Source organism: Sinohyriopsis cumingii, chromosome 5 (assembly GCF_028554795.1).
Source record: "Sinohyriopsis cumingii isolate HCF-2022 chromosome 5, ASM2855479v2, whole genome shotgun sequence".
Taxonomy (NCBI): domain Eukaryota; kingdom Metazoa; phylum Mollusca; class Bivalvia; order Unionida; family Unionidae; genus Sinohyriopsis; species Sinohyriopsis cumingii.
The window spans coordinates 138,691,321-138,714,053 of NC_142965.1; the positions used below are offsets into that span (position 1 = coordinate 138,691,321).

Sequence of the window (22,733 nt, forward strand, 5' to 3'; positions counted from 1 at the left end):
TATATATATATATACATGTATATATATATATATAGTTATAGTTATAGTTATGAATTTGTATTATGCGGTGGCTTTTCTTTATACTTGCAGTGAAAAGTGTTACATAGCAAATGTTATAACACCAATTAAGATTACGGTGCCCCGCATTAGCCTGAGGTTGTTATTTTGTCTCTTGTAAAAAATTATATATTAATATATGCAAGTGTTTGGCATTCTGTACCTCCAGCTGAAAATAATTATATAGAATACTTTTTTGCCTATAGATGCACATTAATTTGATTGGCATATTCAACAACATGAAATGATTTGAAAAAATAGTCAAAACTTTTAACATAACCCTTATATAATTAAGGCCAGGATGCCACGGCCTTAACACACTCAATTTGCACAACTGCAGCCATGTTTTTTATACCCGGCTGCGACTGGTGTTGACAGGATTGAACACCTTTCCTTGAGATAACCGACAGTTAGATTAACAAGTTGCAAGTAACTGATATGGAAATGGAAAACTTCCAATCAGATACCGCTCATATGATATCCCAATGGACTGCTGCCAATTAGATTGTCTACAAATTTACAGTTGTTACACAATTACCTCACTATGGCTGGATTTTCCAAGTGATCCTTGACAGAGCTTTGCTACCTGGATATTACTGCTTATATAATAATGTACAAATTCATCTTCATATAATTTTGCTTCTGTTTCTTCTGTTTTTTGCAGACTTTATATCACATTCTCACATCAGTATCATTAATTTGAGAAATGTTAATGATGTGACAGATTATAAAATAGTGTAATGGACAGTTGCTTTTAATTACACTCTGGTTCAAGCATATGCAAGTACAAACATGTCATACATTTAAGGTCAGTGATTTCATCCATATTCTCCACTTTCCTTGAACCTCACACCACTCCGCTCAGTCATCAATGCAAAATAGTGTAAACTATAAATGATATACTACATATATATGATACTTACTTTATTAAATCTAATCGTGTGATATTTCATCAGTAATGTTGTTTTCAGAACATCTCAACTTAGAATCGAACAGATAGGCGATGAAGAAGATAGCAAACGCATTGTAGGAGCAGAAACCCTCAAGAATGGACACGTAAGCAAAAAACAGCAGCAACAACAAAAAATAAAACAACTGAAAGAGCATATAAAAGAATTGACCGAGGGAAATGAGCAGTTACAAAACAGGTAATAATAAGATCATTTCTTCAGGAAACACAACCTTAAAGAGTGATGCTGATTTTTAAAAAGATATATTCTTTCTTATTTTCTTCTTTTGACCTGAAGATATTATGCTCAATGCCAAATACTCTTATTTTATTTTTATTAGTCATTGTACCAAAACATTTTGCCATTGCTTTCCATCTTTAATCGTTGTTTCTTTACTTTCGTCAAGAGGCAACATTTTATCCTGTCACTTTCTTAATATTCCCTTAGTACATTGTGATAACTTCTGCTAATCTGTTAACTGTGCTCAGTTCAGGTGCAGGAACCAATAGCTTCAGGCATTTTTCTACAATAAATTCTCACAATGATATTTTACAGAAGAGCCTTCACATCTCTGAAAAAGAATAAACCCTTTGTTGCATTGCTTTAAACCTGAGTTCTCAACTGTTCTAAAATTTGCAGCATAATCATGTAAAACAAAATAAACATGCATCATAAACATCATGTAAATTATGAGTAAACATATCATTTTAGATCTGACAATACTCCTGATCATATAGTGTGAAGCAAAACTTGTTTTTCAAAATAATGTGCATTTCATTAAATATATTCCAGAATCTAAATTCTGTTATGGCATCAAAGAAGGGTCTTCAATTGTCTTGCTAAGTTTTGTTTTGCTTTTGGTCTAAGTATGTTGAGTTTTTTAAAATGAAAGTAACAAGCTGTATATGAATCAGTAGCACAAATAAACCTTTGGTAGGCTAGAAGTAACTTAAAGGCTGTTTCTTGTGTCCCCTAACCCATCCCCACCCAAATCAGTGGAATAAATGTGTGAGAGAGAGCAAGCAAGTCTACCTATCTTTACCCCTTTCTTTCATACAAAAGAATGTCAAATGCAAATGCATTTCTGGAGACTTAGTTTAAGTAAATTTAAAGTTTTCTCATCTGGTTAATGTTGATCAGAACTATCAAGCAGGGCATTTCTTTTTCCAATCAGCCCATCCTTATTTACCTCTGGTTTCAAAACTAATAGCACCAGCCATGATTAAAATGTTTTATGTGGTTGAAATTAACTAATTTTACAGATATTTATTGTCATTTCAAAATGTAAAGATTCTTTTTGCATGAAAGGCTTTCATTTAACCTTTTAAAGAAAATAGTAGTAAATACTAAAAGTGTCTGTTAATGTTCATTTGTCCTTAAAAAATCAATAACAAAGGACCTATCTTAGGAATTTTCCTGTCATCGTCCCATTTTCCAGGATTGTGAAATTTTGACATACCACTATAATATCTTGGAAGTCAATACAAATTTGTTTCAGAAGTAAACAATGATAGTACTGATTTATTAGCAGGCTAAATGTGTGATATTGTTATGAATTTTGAACGCTGTAGCTGTTTAATCCATTTATTGCCAAATATGGCGATAATACATACTTTTGCTGTGCATAAGGTGTTTGCTGGAGAACAAGCAGAAAGCTAGTTTGAGTAGAATGACTTGAATATGTTTCCAGAAAATTTACACCTAGTGAGAAAGACAGTAAATACGTCACCAGTGATAGTTAATGCAGTAGTGAGCAAATCAATTAAAAGGATACCTTGAGTTTTACTATACATCTACACTAAACAATATGAGAAATTTTGTGAACCCCTTTCCAAGTCAAGTGAAGCAAAACAACAACGCTGAGATATACAACAAAATCCAAGATGTTTAGAAGTCTTGAATTTGAGGCTGTGAACAGAAGCAGGAGTGTTGGTGGAGCATACTATGACGAGTTTGATGATTTAAATGTCACTGATTATTTTTATTGGGTGTCTGATTTTTACAAGACCATTGTATGGTTGTTTAGATTACCATAAATGAAGAGCTTACTCTACATGGTACTGTATTCTTACCCAATTAGAGAGAGGATTGATTTAGTATTACAAAGCGCTCGCCTTACTGATCACTGCAATCTCACCTCATTCAATGTGGTTTCAATTCTCGTATTCAGTCCATGTGGAAAGCTTGCCAATAGCACCCATAGCTTTTACGTGCACTGAAAAATGGTGTTAAACTCACAACAACCCATTTAGATAAACATGTATTATATATTTCAATGGCATTAAATTAAGACACAAAGGTGTATGCCTGTGTATATACGAACTCTAACAAGCTCTGTAGCAGAGCATGTAATTAGGAATATTGTAAATCACATGTACTAGCATTACGTGTTGGCTTACTAATGACGTAACACAAACGATTTTGATGGCCAATCGCTGGATCTGCAACAGTCCCTTTGATACTGATTCCATAGTTTGCAATAACTGTCACATTACTGGCATGTATAGATTAACCTCACACAGCTCATGAAATCTACAGTTGCCAATTTCGGTTGATAACCAGGGCTTGTCTTTTGAGTAGTGTGATTGCTCTTTCACCTGTCACACTCCTAATATAGCTTCCAGCAGAGTAATCCTCCAATCTTATTATTCAAAACAAATATTTCCAGATGTTTTCTGAGCGAATGTCTCAATTTTGTCCCAGATTTATACTGTTATATTTACAGGTTTTGCCATTTTGATATTATGGTATCATATAATGTCGTAAATATTTGAGGAGATTGAATAACTCCTCTCACACCACCAGGAGAGCTGTTTGCTACTGTTGTGCCCTTTACAAAACACAAGCTGTGCATAACCTGTGTGGGTATGATCTTTACCTGATTATACAAGGAGTCTAGGGATCATCAGTGGCGCCAATAATCATAATCCTGAACAATATGAACAAAATATGAGGTTTAAGCTGTGTCAGCATCATTTCTTTGACACACTGCAGTTTCTGAATTTCAGCCTGTACAGGTTAGTCAGTAACCTTACAATGGGATCCAGTGATCGATTTAAAATCACCAGTCTATATGGTGTCACAAACCTGACAAATTGAAGTTGATAAATTAGAAGTTGAGTATATGAGCGGATGGGACCAACTGAAACACAATTACCACAGATCAAGGCAGTTCATTCATTATTGCCTAGTGATGGTATTTCTGCCGATGACTATGAATACGCAAAAAAACATCTCGTCAGCATTCAAATACAAAGCATGAGTGATTATCATGGTCAGTATATCTATGTTATTGTGTGCTTCTGCTTGAATACATATTTGAGATCTTTTATATACAAAACTTCATGTGTACAAGTGTAATCCCATGCACTATTTTTAATCACTGGAACTGGAGCTTTTCACATAAATTGGGTGTGGAATCCGTTTCAGTATCTCCGTGTCGAGTTGCAGCTAAGCTCACTAACAGTACAGGTGTGGATGGATATGATCCTGCATTCCCAAAAGTTACACCATGTGTTCTTATACATGAACCTTTATGAATGTGCAAAGATGCAGCCTATACCTGTTGGTGGTTTTCAGTGGAACGAGTGTAAAAATAACGATTATATAAGCATCAGTTATATCATGTTCTTTTATGAATTTGACCTGAAGAATCCACATGAGTGTCACAGCAGCCATAATGATATCTGATGGCTCGAGAAGCACTGTTGTTGCCACATGACTTTTGTTCCTGAATCAGTGCTAAATTATCAAATATATCCCCTCCCCCCCCCCATATATATTTCCGGTTGACTGGCAGTCCTGTTTTTTGTGTCTGATCCCAGCACACTTTTCCCCCAGGGTTTAAAAAAATCCAGATTTTGACGTGCGTCTAACTGAGCTGGTTTTGCCCAGTACTTTAAGCACTTAGCACAATATATATATATATATATATATATATATATATAAAGTTTAAAAAAATAATTAAAAAAAAGAATCAAATGCTGAGCACAGGTAAACAGAATGTACAAGGATATTACCAAACAGGAGAACTAAAAACATCTTTGTATTTCAAATGCAGATCCTAAAACTGTGGCTTGTGATACACAGAAGCAAAGTCCACCAAGGTTTTGTTACAGTTTCGCAAGAGCACTTGGGTGGTCAATACATTGAAATGAATAAAACCTGCATGAAGCAGTAACAATCTAGTTTCAGAAAGCCTTTTTCAGACTTAAAAAGGCTGTACCAGGCAAGATATAGGAGAATCGTTGGAAACATATTTGTGTGATAGTGAAGAGGACAAGGTTCAAAGGCTTATTGCTGACTTGGCATTCTAATCACAGAAGATCTTTGATAGTGGATTCATTTCTTTACATAGTAAGAAATTATCAAAACTGAAGCAAGCGAATCCTATCTACGCTGGCATATAAATGATAAGCACATTTCATGGTTGACCTAACAGTAATAATGAAATTTCATGGAATGAACAAATCTTAAGTACAGGACCCAGAGGGTCTGTATGCTATATCTCACTGGACATCGTTAGGTTTACCTCATCGATCCGGGCACATATGACCCATGACATTATCATTGTTAGTTACAAAAGCAGTGCTTCGGCAAGAATAGCCACCCAAGGCTTCATATTGTTTGGGGTCTTCCTTGAGGTTTCCATGAATAATTTGCTCTCAATCATACCAATGCCAGCTCTGGATAGTAAAATCATCAGTGAAGCCGCTTGTCAAAATCTAATTTATTGATTGTAAATAAAGCAATGAGAAGTGGATAATAGTTGTCTTGAGAAATGTATTAGATAAAACAAATAATGTATAAACGATGGCAAAATTCAAAGCTTCATGCTTGAGTGCTTAGATCCAGTATTGCCTTCACTAACTGTCTATGTTCAGTGGGCAATTCATTCCTTGTTGCTGGGCCCTGGTATGCAAAAGAACGCTGTCCATATGACTTTGTTTTCATAGTGGGAATAATGAGTAAACGATTGTCAGAAGAGCAGCGTAAGTATCTTGCTGGTGTGTACACACAGGTGAGGTCGGATAGGTATGTTGGACTAGAGTTCGACAGTGAAACATAGCACAGAGAACAAATTTTGTGTTTGATTTTGGATCGAATGGATAGCCGGTGTAGGGTACAGAGCAGCGGGGAGGTGTGCTCTGATCGTGGTACTCTAAGTATGATCCAAGCAGCTGTGTTTTGAACTTTGTGAAGTTTCTGGAGCAGATATTGAGATAAACCAGACATAATTGAGTTACAATAGTCCAGTCTTGAAAGTACTAATGAACACACAAGTGTTTTAGTAGCATTAACTGAAAGATATTTGCGAATTGAGCTGATGCGTCTCAGCTCAAGATATGCAGGCTTGCACATGTTCATGACATGTTGGTGCATTGTGAGAGTACTGTCCAGAGTAACATCTAGGTTTCGTACTGATTGTGTGAATTTAATGTTGGTGTTGCTGATATTTATTGTTTGAGGTAAAGGATATGAATGAGAAAGTATTTGTATTGTTATCAGAATGGCCTCAGTTTTATCATCATTCATCTGCAGCTTGTTACAAGTCATCCATGATTTCACATCAGAAATGCAAATCTCTACACCTTGGATAGCATCAACTTCAGTTGGGTGGCTAGATTTGTATATTTGGGTGTCATCATAGTACAATTGGTGAGACACTGGATGATGATTGATGACACTTGAGAGCGACTGAGTGTACAGAATGAAGAGAACAGGTCCAAGAACAGACCCCTGTGGAACACCAAAACATAGATCAACTGGGCTGGAGTGTATTCGATTTGCAGATACAATTTGTGTCCTGTTGACCAAGTAGGACTTTAACTACAGTAAGGCTGTATACATGCTGGAGACGGTGAAGTAATATATCATGGTCTATAATGTCAAATGCTGCAGACAAATCAAGGAGGATGAGGAATGTAATTTTTCCGCTATCCAACGCAGAGAGAATGTCGTTAGGGCTGTTCCAGTAAAACATATATCTTCCCTGGGGACAGCACTTCAAAATAACTTCTGTAGGAGGTTGTGTTTCGAACTAGTTTGATTCTGACAGTGGAAGGTTGGTTAGGGAAATCACTTCTGTTGTGGGTTGTGTTAACAAAATGAGAAATCGCTGGTGGGGTTGTCAGAAAGAAAGAAAAAAACAACGAATATATATTTAAAATCGCATCTAACACCCCTCATAGCGGTCTAACGTGAATAAAACATTGGGTCAGAAAATGATGCCAGTACACGTAATTTGTACGAATTCGTGTACTTTTAAAGCAGTGATACGCGTTCAGCAAATTACATCAACATTGCGGAAATAAAAAATGTGCTTTGCACAGGATGCAATTTTTATTAAACTTTTAACTTAAAAGTGCATTTCATGATGTAATTCACGCTGCCGCAGCTGTCTCAAATCACTTGATGTGACATCCAGATATCTGGATACTTCAGTTCGACAAGAATGGCTGTCAAACTAAATTTGATTGGCTCAATGGCCCTGGAACAAGCATTTTATGGAGTTTTAGCCTTAATTTCATCGTGGAAGTTTTACATATGCGTGTTTCCAATAAAGGCCACACAGGAAACCAAAATGGTTGAATCACAACACGGTTTGTCATCAGACGACGTTTTCAGTCGGCAAATACTGGCTGGTGATAGCTATGATGACAATGAATTTCATGTATATCGGTGTGTTGGACATTGGGAAAATGTCACTGGAAATGCCAGTGTGTGATTTTGAGCCCAAAATTGACGTTGAGTGCGAGTCCGATGTACGTGTTGGATGGACAATATGCCGGTTATATTTATTTAAGGTACCCATGTCTAAACAAGCAGACTATGGGAATGTTGGACTTAAAACCCTAATACAGCATTATGGAAGAGAATAATCTAGCATAAGAGGCAGCAAAACACTGATTCAAGGAAGTGAATCTTTGGCAGAGTTCATGTTATTGAAAACTGACAGAAGTCTCGGAAGCGCTTATAATCACGCATATTTGGACGCCATTTTTTTTTTATTTAGGTGGGCGGTAAAATTCAGAGACTTGCCAGTCCTGCTTCAGTCACCTGCATAGTAGGAAAATGTGTTGATCAGTTAGCTGTGCTGATATTTACAATGACAGAATTTAGTGGTTGAAAGCCCCCCCCCCCTCAGTCGTCACTATTATAAGAGTACATCAAAAGAACATGCTGCAATAGCTAAGCGGCAAGATCAAAGGCTTTGACTGGCAACTGAGTGGGAAAATATACTGATATTTACAGTGCTTGAATTCAGAGAAGAAATACCCAGAGATGTACATGTGGTTATTTGTAACAGTACATCAAATAAACAACTTTAGCTTTCATTATTGTGTTCATTTCCGAGTGTAACGGAATAAGCAGTGCACATGACCTCGGAATCATGATATGAGACTTAGACTTGAATGAGAATTTTGGGGTTCAACGGCAAACTGACGAAGATTGTAATGAGATTCAGGAGAGTGCTAAAGTTGCTAGAACTGATAGTTTGGAAGGGACAATAGCCAAGTGTGTGATGCCTAGCTTAGTGCTTTGAATAAAACCGTCTTTGGATCGAAAAAAATTCAGACTCGCTCTGATGGATAAGCAAGAGCTATGTCAGTGTTATAAAGAATGTAGAAATTAAACTCTATGGCAACCAATAGTTATTATAATTCGCATAGTTTTCTGAGAGGGGTCTGCAACTTTTAATGGTGGGATATTTTTACCAAAATGGGAGCCATGGACTCTTAGTCTTAAAATCCTAACGAGACCTCTGGTTCAGAACTTTTCTTTGTGGAACAGAGATATCCAAAAGAGAATACCCGTGGGGCCATACATGTGAGATGTTGAAAATTGCACAACCATAAAGAACAGTAACGTGTTCAAGCTACTTATGCATATGTGTTTCAGACAGCAGGTAATGAAAGGAGTTCACAGCACAGAATAATATTCATACACAGAGGAGGAGGATCATATTAAATTCAGAAACAATTAACAGATTAATGCTCATAGGGAACATCAGAGAATCCCCATACAACATAATTAAGTGTGTGTAGATCTCTAGTTGGCAAAACCACTTTGGCAACAAAAGAATAAAAAGACAAACTTTTATATCATGCAGATGTATGACCAACTGATGTACATGCTCTCTATGTGCAAAAATTAAATGACATTAAACATAAGAGACTGACTGATCTGTGTAAACTCAAAGCAAGATGGATAAAATTTGCCCTGTTTGTGTTCGGTTCTTCCTATGTATCTTTGGATCATGGTGGTATTTTCTGCAGACCTTTTGGCACTTAGTTCCAAGCCATCATTTGGTATTTTTATTGCAAAATGGATAACTAAAAAAGTCTATTATCTAGTACAATACATTTTTAAGCGGTATCATTAACTGATGATGAAAAAATACTTGATGTCATTCTGATATATGGATTCTTTACTACACTACTAATCTGTTCATCCTGATTCTTTTTTTTTACCATCTCCTTTAGTCTTACTGGTATCAGTGCTTTTAATAAAATTGTAACTTCTATTTTCTTGCAATCTAAATATTTGTAATGATGTGTTATTGTCAAAAGGTAAAATGAGCTTAGTGTTGTAAAATCTAAAACTATTAATTAGCAAGGGACTAAAGTAAAAAGTGGACAGAAATTATTGCCATATTACAGTGTTGTTGGAAACAACAGAATAGTTGTACAAGATGTATTTTGCACAAAGTTGTAGAACTAGCGCTCGTATTGTCACCACATATTCTACTTAAATAATTATATCATTATTTCTGTATATTCCTATTAGTATTTTCCCAGTGGTAGTAATTTTATGATCTGACATTCATTTTTTGTGCAATTTTTACACATTAAGAATTCTCACTGTATCATTAAAAAAACAATGTAATTTGCACCAAATTGAGTTTGAGAAAAAAATAATTTTTTTAACCCAAAAATCACTGAAGCTACGAATTCTTGCATTAAAGTCTCATATTAAATAATATTTGAAGTAGCTTCGGTAGTAGTGTCGGATGCAACTGTACCAATTTCACCTTTGGCATATCCAAATCTTGAATGTGATGGAGGAACATAGCTCCAAAATAAACATCAATTTTAGAACCTGTTCATTGACTATGAATCAAGTATCCGAGTCCAACTGAATTGTTAGAAATTTTTTAATTCTTTTGATAACATCATAATTAGCTGTCAAATATGGAGTAAGCCTATGGTCTTTATGCCCTCCCAACCAAGACCCCACCACAACCACGTGATCATGCCCAATGACATCACAGTAATAATCACTATACAACTAGAGATGATATCTCTTAGAGAATTTTGATTTCAGTAGAGCCTTAACAGAGTGGAACAGTAAGAAAGATATTTAAGTGTTAGGGAGATATTTAACAATGGCTATTCATCCTGCCACCACTTCCTCATTGGAGATCACTCACACACAAAACTTGGAGTAAATCCTGAAATCCTGGCAGCATCCCTGCAGGGGAGATAACTTGACTATTCAATTTTATTGTTCCCTGGTTATCCCATGGTATTTCTGTTACTTGAACATTATCTTACAGTGTGTTCAGTCAGCATGGTCGAAAAAGGCTTACAACTATTGAGAGTTGTTAAAGGACTCACATTACTACAGATGTGAAAGAACGATAACCATACTATAAATCAGTGAAGATAAAATAGAGTATATATGGGTTTGACTGTCCCTGATTGGTTGATAATGAAAGTAAGATTATAGTTAAAACAATCTTTTGAGAGCTTGTCCTACTTGTAACTGAAAAGGTGAGGGACATTACTGAAATCAGCAGCTGACTATTTGGTACAGTATTGAAAGCACACATTTCAAATTTGTATAGATCCAGAAAATAGTGCAGCTGTTATGGTTTTCTTTTCACAAAAGCTGTAATCATAGATGTGTCTATGCTGATATAAATTTGATCATGAGCACTCAAAATTTTTAGTTACTGAATTTTAATATCATGGTGTTTGCACAAATTTACAGTGGGAACTGAATTAGTACAGAGAGTCCTGAGTTTTGTGCAGAAATATGGAATCCAAGCAGAATGCATCCAGAAATGTAGAGGTTTTCAATCTTGGATTTAGTCTCCCCATTTGTGTTTCACACCGATATGCATATTCACAGAACATTTGTATAGTAGTAGGAAAAGTAAGTGAGAAATTTACATACACATCATAAACAAGACAAACAGTATGTGGGGGACAAGATCATAAGAACAGGCTGGAATGGAGAAGTATAATAAAAACATTAATGAGTAGAAGTGTGCCTCTTTTTTTGTGTGCAACATTATTTTCTTAACTTCAGTAAGAAATTTCATCAAAAGGAAGACAATAAAGAGGGTGTACAGTTAACTAAAACAATATGAATTTAGCTACTTAAAAGCTGTATCAAATCGATTTTAACCTTCTGGTCTGTTTCTGCCCATTCTGGTGATATGTCCACTGAATCAGTATGGTTGGAAAAAATATTTGGCAAATTTAAAAGTCTTTTGGCAGATTATGATTATACCCTACTTCTGCCTGAGAGATGTGAATAATTTTATTTCTTGGTTTGTTGATTGTGGTTGTTGCTCAATTCAAATGCATCATTGAAAAACACTGATGCATTCTCATACTTTGTTACAAATATTTATTATAGATGCATATCTCCAGATATTGGTGAATATAGCTTGAATAAGTTATAACAGTTCTAGTTGGAACAATGAACATTGTTAAGAGAAAATTTAAATGAGCTAAAATGTAAACTTGTCAGCAGTGTGTGATGCAGAATTGCTCAAGGCTTTTCCATCTCGTATGCTTACCATGAAAAATCCATTTGCACCAACTGATGATGACTTTTAGGTAACTGTCAGAAAGGCATAATTGATGATATTCTAACGTCTACAAAAATTACTTGAGTCAAATTTTTAAACTCGTACAGCTGTGGCAAAAATGATTGACTAGTACCTTTGCTGCTGTTGCCACATTTGATTAGTTGGTTGATTTAGTGTAGTTTGATTTGGTTTTTTTTTTGTGATTTCTTAACAATATATTAGGTGGAGGAAGAACCCCGAAAAACCACCAACCTAAATTGGTTGATCTGTGACACAAACTCACTCTGTGAGATGTGCAAGTGATGTAAAAGCAAGCACCTTAGTACACTTGGGGACATGGAGCCTCTGTTGATTTGACGTTTATCCCCAACAGCTAAAGTCATTTAGCCGTGAGATCTCAGGGTTTCAGTAGATCATTATGGCCTGTACACCATTTTCAGATGAAGAAAATCTATATATGGCAGCCAGTTTTACTGCTGAAGAAAATCCAAGTACTTTAGAGACACCAAACACCACTTATGTAGAACCACGGACCTTCCGCAAGTAACTGGCAACATTCTCATTTACACATTAGAGGCAAGTAATCACATGACAAGCATCTTTTAACACTGCCATGGAAGCCCCTAAGATCTGTATCACAAGACAAGCATCTTATACCACTCTGCTATGAAAGCCCCTCAGGCCATAGGTATAAGTCTCATATGAAAGACTAGAAGTGGGAGATAGAACCTGTGACAGCTGGATTGAAAGTGCAGAATGTTACTGCTAGGCCATCAGTGATGATGATGATGCTGTTGACAATACAGTTAACTGCAATGACATTGATTTTATGAGTGCTCTGGGAAAAATGATTCCTTGACTTTCATCCATTTTTAAAAATCTAACTTATGATATAAAAAAGTTTGACTTGCTATATTTTTTTTTTATAACTTTATATTAGTCTTGCAACAAGGCATAAAAATAAGACATCCGTAACTGAAAAAGATGTTCTTACAAGAAATGATATAGTGTAAAAGTAGACAAATGATGCAACATCACTTCCACAGGCATTATTGTTTTTTTTTTTTCTGACAAATCATATAAGTTTACCAAAACATTTATTGGGAAAAATAATAACAATGAATCATAGAATCTGACCACACATTTAAAGCAATACAAGATTTAACTATTATTCTAATCAAAAGCAGCATGCCTGAGAACAAAGAAAAATAGCAAGACATAGTGACCACTTTAGTAAACATAGAGTTTAGTAAGGATACAAATTCATGATTTCTGTATTAGAATAGAAATATCTATTATAAAATCTGTATTCATGGATTTTAAATTAGTAGGTATTAAGGGACTGATCAATGACATCTACAAATAATAAGCCACCATGAAAATTTGTGATTTTACAGTATCAGAGACATACTTGGCTGACAGACAAACAAACAAAAGGACAAAAGACTGATTATAATGAATGAATAAAAATAAAAATATGCAGTAGATTATATGATCTATAAGAATTCAGTAGATTACCTGCAGCTAGCTGTCATTTAAATCACGTCAGTCCCCAACCCAATATTAAAATCGCTTCTACCGCCCACTAACCCATATCCAGAAATTATATTAAAAAATATACTTCTGTAGGGGGCAGTGTTTCTCGATTAAAACACATCTGACGGTGGATCATAATTTTTTTAAATTGCTTCTGTTGTGGGTTGGTTGAATGTGAAAGTGCCTTCCCCCCGGGGGGTATATGTTTTACTGGAACAGCCCTTAACTACTTTTAGAAGAATAGTTTCAGTACTGTGGCAAGGGCGATATGCATATTGTACATTGCTAAAAAGACTGTTTGAATTTAGATGAGATGCAAGCTGGGATAGAACAACCTTTTCTAAGATTTTTTATATGAATGGGAGATTAGAAACTGGGCGGTAGTTCTTTAAATTGTTATGGTCTAGTGTTGGTTTCTTCAGCAGAGGCTTTACAAAGGCAGTTTTGAAAAATGATTGTAATTCCCCGGATGAGAGAGAGGTATTAATAACATCAGTTAGTGAAGGCAATACTGGATTTAAGCACTCAAGCAGCAGTGATGGTGGAATTGGATCAAGTTCACAAAATCAGTAGAGACAGGTTCAAATGCTGCTAATGGTTGCCGCTCAAATTCTGTATCCCAACTGTATGGTGACGACGAGTCAATTGAAATTGTGGTGTGTGTCAAGCTTATCTCTAATGGTTTGTACTTTGTCATGGAAGAAATTTGCAAACATGTCCGGAATGTCGACTGGAGAGAAGGTAGTTGAAGTGGTGTTGATTTGTTCCTTGACATTTATTTTTGATGCTGTGAAAGGTACCAGTCACAGTGCTAGTTGGAATCAACTATACCATCATGGGGATGGAAGACAACTAAAAGTAGAAGTCAGAAGAATGAAAACCTATGTTACATACATATATAAATCAAACATACATACATGCATGCATAATTAGATAGATATATGCATATATTCATAGACTTCTAAATTAACATTTTAAAAATTTTGATGTAGGTTAAGGGCCGCAGGAGCGATAAATGTCACCAACAACAATCCAGATGTCACAGATCTGAGTGATGTTGACAGTCCCGAAAACCTATTGGAGAAATTTACTGAGCTCTACAAGAATGAGTGGACACTCGCTTTTCATAAATTAATAAAATTTCAGGGCAAACAGGTGGACCAGGCTGTAAATCTACTTCTACATATTCTAAAGGTTAGAATGGAGTAGAGCTAGCTTTGTTCTTGCTGCTCATTAAATTTCAGTGCTCAGCAATGAAATATTATCTGAGCTGTACAATGAGACTGTTTAATGCCTTTTTTAAAAGAATGAATGTCGCTTATTGGCTGACTTTGAAACAAAAGTAAGCTCGAAACAAAATTCATTTTTATTGTATTGTTGCAACTGCACAAGACGTCCCCAATGAATATTAGAATGATATATATATATATATATATATATATATATATATATATATATATATATATATATATATATATATATATATATATATATATATATATATATATATATTAGTTATCGTAGATATGAATATCATAAACAGCTATGTTTGGAACTAGTAGTGAGACCTATTTTGTGTACATGAAGTATAAATTGCATTTGTTATGGCTGTTATCTCATTCACTGCTACACCACCCCGCCCCGATAAGTTACCGTTAAGTTTGTATCATCACGCACCTTGTGTGAGTTTCATTTGTCATCGTCGACCTTGTCTTTCGATATATTTCTCTCACCCATATGGCATTTTTTGTTGAGTTAAAATGCTTCTCATATTTGTCTGTGAATATCATAGGTCTGCATTTTCTGGCCAAACATCTTCCTACACTAGTTATGCAATCCTGCCAAGCCAGTTGCAAGATGTAATCCAATGATTACCATCCTAAACAATTTGTCTGCAGTATTTATGAATTGATTTGAGATATACACAAGAGCTTAAAGAATAAGTTAACAATCAGATCAGATACCAACATTGGTATTCGAAACCTTGTATGTTTACATGGCAAGTGTGGTAGCATTCTATACAAAAGACAAAAGCAAAATACTGATGAAACTACGGAAATACCAGTATGCTTAAAATCTAACAATATTAATTTCTTTATATTCTTAAAAGTCATCGATTGGGATGCCAGCTTCATTGCACTAATATTAGTGAGATATCATTCTTTTCACAGGAAGCGTATGACATATGTATCTCATCAAGGAAAGAAAGTGCAGAAACTCTACGACAAGCCATGCTCTTTTATGTTGGATTATCTGGCGAGGTATGAAACCACTAAAATAATTTCTGTACTCAAAACTGACACATGACCTCAATAAATGTCATAATAACCACTGGTGTTTTATCTATTCCATATCATTGTAGCCATAGTGACTGGAACTACTTTTTACGGCATTATATGCACCTGAATTATTGTTAGTGGAGACAAGAAAACATTAACATATGAATGAAACAAGTGTATGTTTCCAACATGTATGTTGTTGATAAGGGATTTAGCACAACATAGGCTACACATGGCATCCAGTATAACTGGTGGAGGAAAACCCCCTGAAAACCCACCGACTCACTGGTAGCTACAGACAAGCTTTCTCACATACCCACATAAACGAAACCAGAGACTTTAACCCATGCAGACAGCGGTGAGATGGCTGTTATCCGTAACCATGAGCACTTGAGACCACTTGGCCACTTGGAGCACCCTCCAACAAGTATGTAGTTTCTTATGACAATCTACAGCAATAAAGCTTACCAAAGCACTTATCATTCGTCACTTGTTGGATGCAGTTCCATCATTAAGGTCTCCAGCAAATGTTTTCAGACACAAAGCTCAAAAACTATAGTACTACTGTCAACCACATGTTAGAATATAAATGTATAATGCAGAAAATACATGTGGGATGTAGATCCAAACATTTGACAAGAAATTTGGTCACTCAACATTTTACTGTAACTAACAATTTAATGCTGTTTATGTTAGTTCCTGTATTCGATTTGTATGTGATAAGGCAATTACAATTCCATCCCTTCATTTAAGGTGCTAGTATTAGAAATACAATAGGCCAAAAAGGCTAATCAGATTCAAATTGTGTCATCTTCCTTTATCTCGGTAGTATGGCTGATGAGCATACCAACCCTCATCAGCCATACTAGCGAGATGAAGGAAGATGACACAATTTGAATCCGATCAGCCTTTTTTGTTTCTTGTATACTGTGCCAAATAGGCATTTCCTTTTAATCGCAATCAGCAATAAGTTGTTTTAAATCTCCAAGAGCGATTTTCTGATCTCAATAAACATGCCTTACTATCTACTTTTTATCTAGTACTTCAGCTCTAATTAATCCTGTCCATTGTCCTGATACAGCAAAGTAGAAGGCATATTTAATGATATATGTTTAGTACAACTGTGTGGTTTTAATAAGGCTATAGATCTTAAACGTGTCAAATTAAAAAAATTAAATCATTTCTGTGTATATACCTATATTTGTTTGTTTTGATTTTACAGACAAAAAATGATCCCTATTGACTATAAAATTATCGTGATAGGCCTTAATGTCAGCTTTTGAGAATGTAATGGCTTCCTGGCAAACATAAATGTATTATGATGATTTTATCAAGTATTATATACACATATCGATGAAGTCTATATTAACTTTGACTCACATTCTGTATTTGATTTTAGATTCGAATGTGTTCATGTGTGTAATATATTTTAATCTTTGCTCTATGTATATGATATATTGCATAAAGACTATACTTTAGTTCAAAGTAATTAATTTCTACATCTTTAACAGTCTATGATCACCAAAATGAATATATCACTAGAGATCAATCTCAAACATTAGGGTGAACCTTTTACACGTTACAAACACCACGAAGGTGAGATGGAAATGGAGTTTAATTTACTTTATCTGTTTTCTAGACAGTTATAATTTTAAGAAACTGTTCTAAGCATTTCACGAAGTTAAAGTCAAACAAACAATCAATTTTACCATTCCCTGATGAATATTTGCTTGTATAAGTATTGTCTTTGAAATGTGGTTTGAAGCAATATAACCTTTCATAAGACACACAAGTCTGTCTAAATATGTGCAAGACAATTTATAAACAAAACAAAAAACTCGGAGATTAAATGATATTGGAAGGAGGAAATACAAAACAACACTGAGCTGATTTTACCAATCGCATGCACACACCCAAAAATTTGAAATGACAGTATATACTTGCTCAGGCAGATATTGTTACTTTCTGCAATATTTTATTGATTTATAGTACTTTTGTTTATGTATGATTCCTTGTTTCGGCAAAGGAGCTTATATAAACCATTCCTATTGAAAGGTTTGATTTGTATGTTAAAGTGCTTTGTTACATGTCTGACATACCTTTGCATATTCTGTAGGTCTCCTGCGAGCTAGAACTTACCGAAATTGAGAAGGAAATCTGGGAATATCGAAAGAAAAAGTCAAAGAGCAATCTCTCTCGCATTCAGGAGGTAAAGTTTATACTGTGGATGTACAAACCGAATGTAATACTTTGCAATACAAACACAAATTAGACATTTACAAAATAAACCTAATGTAATTATTTTCAAATGTCTTTCATAAAACAATCGGAAAGATAACATATCATTCCATAAGAACTGTTTGCCAAGACTCTTCAATGAAAATATTTATTTGTCTGCTTTCTGTATTTTTCATGTCAGCATTCCTCACAGACTAGTTCACAATTTTATTAATATGTGACATTGTTTCCACATTCACGGACATTATTTAAAACAAAATCCTTGCAGATAATTTCAGTATTCAAGATTGGACACACTGAAAATAGACATTCCTTTCAAACTAAGATTACAATGTCCTAAATATAGGGAGGAGATCCTGCCATTATGGAGTCTAGAACATACTCTCCTATTCTCTGTCTCTATTTCTATCTCTCTGTCGGTCTGTATCTGTATGTCTGTCTGTCTGTGTGTGTATATATATATATATATATATATATATATATATATATATATATATATATATATATATATATATATCTGTGTGTGTGTATGGCATTGGTCATGAAGAGACTTTCTCCAACAATAAGTTCAACTACTTAAGAATTTTACTTTGTAAACAATCCTAATATTTATGCAGATCCAATTAGTCTTGCATGAATGTCACTGGTTTTGATCCCATTTGTAAATGTATTTTCTTTAATTTCTGACAGTCTGGTTCATGCACTTGTTAGTCTACACATTGGGCTTAGAATTTTGGCTACAGAGATTATTCTCTTATCATTTAGGAGGTCAAGCACAAGTTTCGAGATCAGCTTGAAAGAGACTTGTCCAGTACATTGAATTTATACATTGATGAATGTGTCTGTATCTGCTGGTACATGTGCAACAAGAATCCTCCGATGCATTTGGACTTTGGCGAAGGGAACAAGAGCATTACCATTGATACTAAGAAACCAGTAATGAATCAGTTTGACGTTTCAAAGTTTACATGCTACAACAATTCCGGTTTATACATAAATTATGTAGTATGGCCTGCAGTGTACCTACAAGAGGGCGGGAAAATTATGAAAAAGGGGGTGGCAGAAGCATTTTAGCATACTAGAAACATGCTGTAGATGGAGGACAAATAAGTGTGGCAAACACTTAAAAAATCAGTCAAGATTTTTTACGAGTACAGGATATTCTCGATACATCATTATTATTATATGTGCTTTCTTTACCCACCTCTGCAGTCCACTTTTAGACTCCACAAGGACCTAAACAAGGACAAAGGCAATAATAAGTTGTAAGTAGTAAGAGGATAACTGTGCATTTAAAAAAAAACTCACATTACAAACATCTAGCATACAACCGCTTAAAATGATGATGACTAGGAAATATGTTAGATACACAAATATTTCCTTTGCAAATTGAATCCTGGATATAAAACAGTATTTATTATGAACAAGACAACACTTGCCTATCACCAGTTCCCTTTTATTGGAAATAAATTTTAAAAATAGGCCTTGCTGTCTAATACTGATGTTCTCATTGTTTTGCCCCATATGATTTTGGCCTCCATTTAATAAACCTTTTTTAATTCAATGTTACCATGATAGCTGTTATTTAACATTAAATATAACTCTACAATGAAAAGTGGTATTATGGTGTAAATAGCACTCTTACTTATTGAACCCAGTAATAATACTTAACCTTTTAAACGTACCTTGTGCTACCATGCTCTGTTGTCGTGTTGATGTCCTGCTAAAATATATTTGTCTAATTAGTTATTAGCTGCTAGTAATATCATTGGTGTTATGTTTTATTAATTTCATGTCATGTTCATATTATTTTTCTTTGTTTTAATGTCAAAAAGATTAAATTTGTAATGTGGATTTCAGTTTAATCGTATATGATGACATGTTTTACTTCACTCTTGTCTCGTTTGCAATTGGACCATGTCTGATTTGCAAAATAAAACAAGATATGTACATTAACTTTCATTGGGATCTAAATATAGTATATTCTTTCATATTATGGCTGTATGGTTGCTAGTGGCTTAAGCCATTTTTCAGCGCATGATGGACCATACATGGTGGTCAGTATAAGGAAGGAGCAAGAACCTGGGGAAACCCTGGGAAGAATCACCAAAGCACCGACAAGCTTTCTCAGATACCCATGTTGGCCAATCCAGATACTCAAACCCATGCAAACAGAGGTAAGATATCACTGATCAGTAAAGGCAAGCGCCTAACACCACTTGGACACCCTGGAACCCTTTTGCCTATTAACTCATATGACATGTACAATAATAAATATATACGCAGGTTACACCTTAATTATGACCCAGTAACTGATAATTGATATGTACTTGGTTGCACTTTGGTCCCTCTGCATTTGATAGAGAATTTAAAATAAACTGATTGATTCCTGACAGTACAGGACAGACATTTTTGTTGTTGAAGACGTGGGGTAAGCATATCTTGCCCAGTGACATAGGATCTACCATCCAGCAGTAGCATATCATTGTGTTTCCAAATGAAATCATTCCTTCAGTCAATATAATTATAGCTGTCGTGTGCAATATATAGAATGACACACATACACTCTGTATATATATATCTTGGAATAAAACAAAATATTATTTAAACATTTAATTAAACATTTAACACATTATGAACCATGATTATGCCCTGCACACTACAAAACATGATTATACTCCTTTTGGATCACATGTACATTGGTGATTCTCATTCATCAGTGAATGAAACTGAATAATGTTTAAAAAAGATGAAATGTCTTGTAGCCTGACAAACACAATGAAATATCAGTATCAAGAACAAATGTATTTAATTAGGGTGAACTACATTTTCTAGATCTGTTTTATATAAAGAGCAATACCAACTATTATCAATCCCATTCAGTCAATAAATATGCTTGATAACTTTTGATAACCAGTCAAACTGACATTTGAAAGCTTCTTCTGCCTGGTATTTTACACACTGCAATTTTTTCCATAAATTTGCTACACACTCAAGATCAATCATTGTTCATATATTTGTTTCATTCTACAAAATAAGATGCAGAGTCATGCATAATCTTCAAGTCCAGATCATATATTTAGAAATATAAAATCCTATGTGAAAGTAAGGGCTTATTGGAATCCTAAATACTTCTAGATGATAAATATCATACATTTAGGCAAGTAAACAATAAACATGACATACTCTCTGTTCACCTTAAAACAGTTGTTCCGAACCTTTTTTGGCTGCAACCCTAAAATAGGTTTTCTGAGCCTGGGGACCACGTTTCCACATTTTGATAAGTTTTTTCCCCATTAAAACTTATCCTGGTGACCCTCCAGAATGTCCCCAAGATACTGATTTGCTGCTTTACCTCGGAATAGGTAACCACTTCCTTAGAACATAATGTATGTTATCATCTTGCAAATATATTTATATCATAACCTTTCTTTACATTGTCGTCTCTTGCTGAACTCTTTCCATGTACATTATTAAATCTTTGCTGGATTGTATTAGTTTGCCCTTGAATTATTCAGCATGATACTGAAGGATGAATTTATACAGGTCATTAATATATTGGAAAACAGTCCTTAAGAGATTTGTCCATTTTATGCCTTCGTGGCTGCAATCGTTTTGCACTGCACATTTATTTTTTCTTAAGAAGGGCTTATATTCGTGATCTTTTGACAAGATGAATTCTGCTAAGTTCATGTTGGTCACATGGATTGTGTGTATATATATATATATATATATATATATATATATATATATATATATATATATATATATATATATATATATATATATATATATATATTAGATTTGTGATATGTGATTGACCTTTTCCATAATTGAGGATAAGAAGTTAAGAGTTTGGGTCTACCTGATGTCTGTCTCTTTTTGTGAACAACATATTAAATAGCTAATTTTGTCTATGATTCTTGATTATATTTTAACATAATTATTTTTGTAGGTAAACACGTTTACTTTGATTTGACTTCAGGGCATTTATTTTTCCTTCACAAATTCCCAGTCTACCTGATATTTGCCAGGTTCTTATATAAAGTTTTAGTAATAGACCTGATCCAGATTAAAACTTAAAATATTCTGGAAACAAACTTTTGACCCTCATGATAGTCCTCTTATTGTGGTTTAGACTTTATATTAAATGTGTTTAAATCAGAAACATCTGAAATTGGATCATTGTATTAGTTGTGTATAGTTCTAATTTCAGAGAATTTATTATTGTGATTATTGTGAATTCATTTAGATATATGTTTTGATACATGATCACTGTTAGCACAGACTATCGGTACATCAGATCATTTAGGATTGGAATTGAATCAGAACACTGCTGGAAGTCAACCGGAATACCCTACTATGTTGGACTTGTGATAGAACAATTTGAACTACCTGTGATGTAATTCACAATTCTGTCAGCTGTTGATAAATTGCCACTTTGTATTGTAGTGAAATATATTATTTGTTGACCTTGATTTTCTTTGCTTTCTGTCAGCTAGTTTAAGACCATAGATTTGGAACAAGAAAGATATATATATTTGTGTGTGTAAGAAAGATATTATATTTGTGTGTGTAATGGAAAATGGCACAGTCGTTTTCATTATTTCAAAATAATAGCAAATAACATTACTTCATCTTAAAGAATTATTTTGATAATTAAGCAAACATTGACAACTCTCCTCATCAACCTTTACATTTACTTTAAAAATATTTAAAAATGTTGTATGTCATTAATAAAGTTTAGAGTTTCAAACATGTCACAGAGTGCCTTCAAAGTAATTAGTATCTGTATTTAAGATGTTTTGTTTCCAGTAGTAATTAATATTAATTTGGATTAGAAAGGAA

At 34.4% G+C, this 22,733-nt stretch overlaps 1 protein-coding gene across 2 annotated transcripts in view; it reads left to right on the top strand.

The window, feature by feature from the left end:
- LOC149800353 (uncharacterized) overlaps positions 1-22,363 on the top strand; it is a 42,545-nt gene extending 20,182 nt beyond the window's left edge. For both annotated transcript variants that reach the window (XM_089959974.1, XM_089959975.1), the window contains exons 4-8: positions 1,029-1,205; positions 14,361-14,562; positions 15,540-15,629; positions 17,764-17,856; positions 18,651-22,363. In XM_089959974.1, coding sequence (XP_089816100.1) covers positions 1,029-1,205; positions 14,361-14,562; positions 15,540-15,629; positions 17,764-17,856; positions 18,651-18,959 — 871 coding nt within the window. In that variant the 3' untranslated portion in view covers positions 18,960-22,363. The remainder of the gene's footprint in view (positions 1-1,028; positions 1,206-14,360; positions 14,563-15,539; positions 15,630-17,763; positions 17,857-18,650) is intronic.
- The last annotated feature ends 370 nt before the right edge of the window (positions 22,364-22,733 follow it).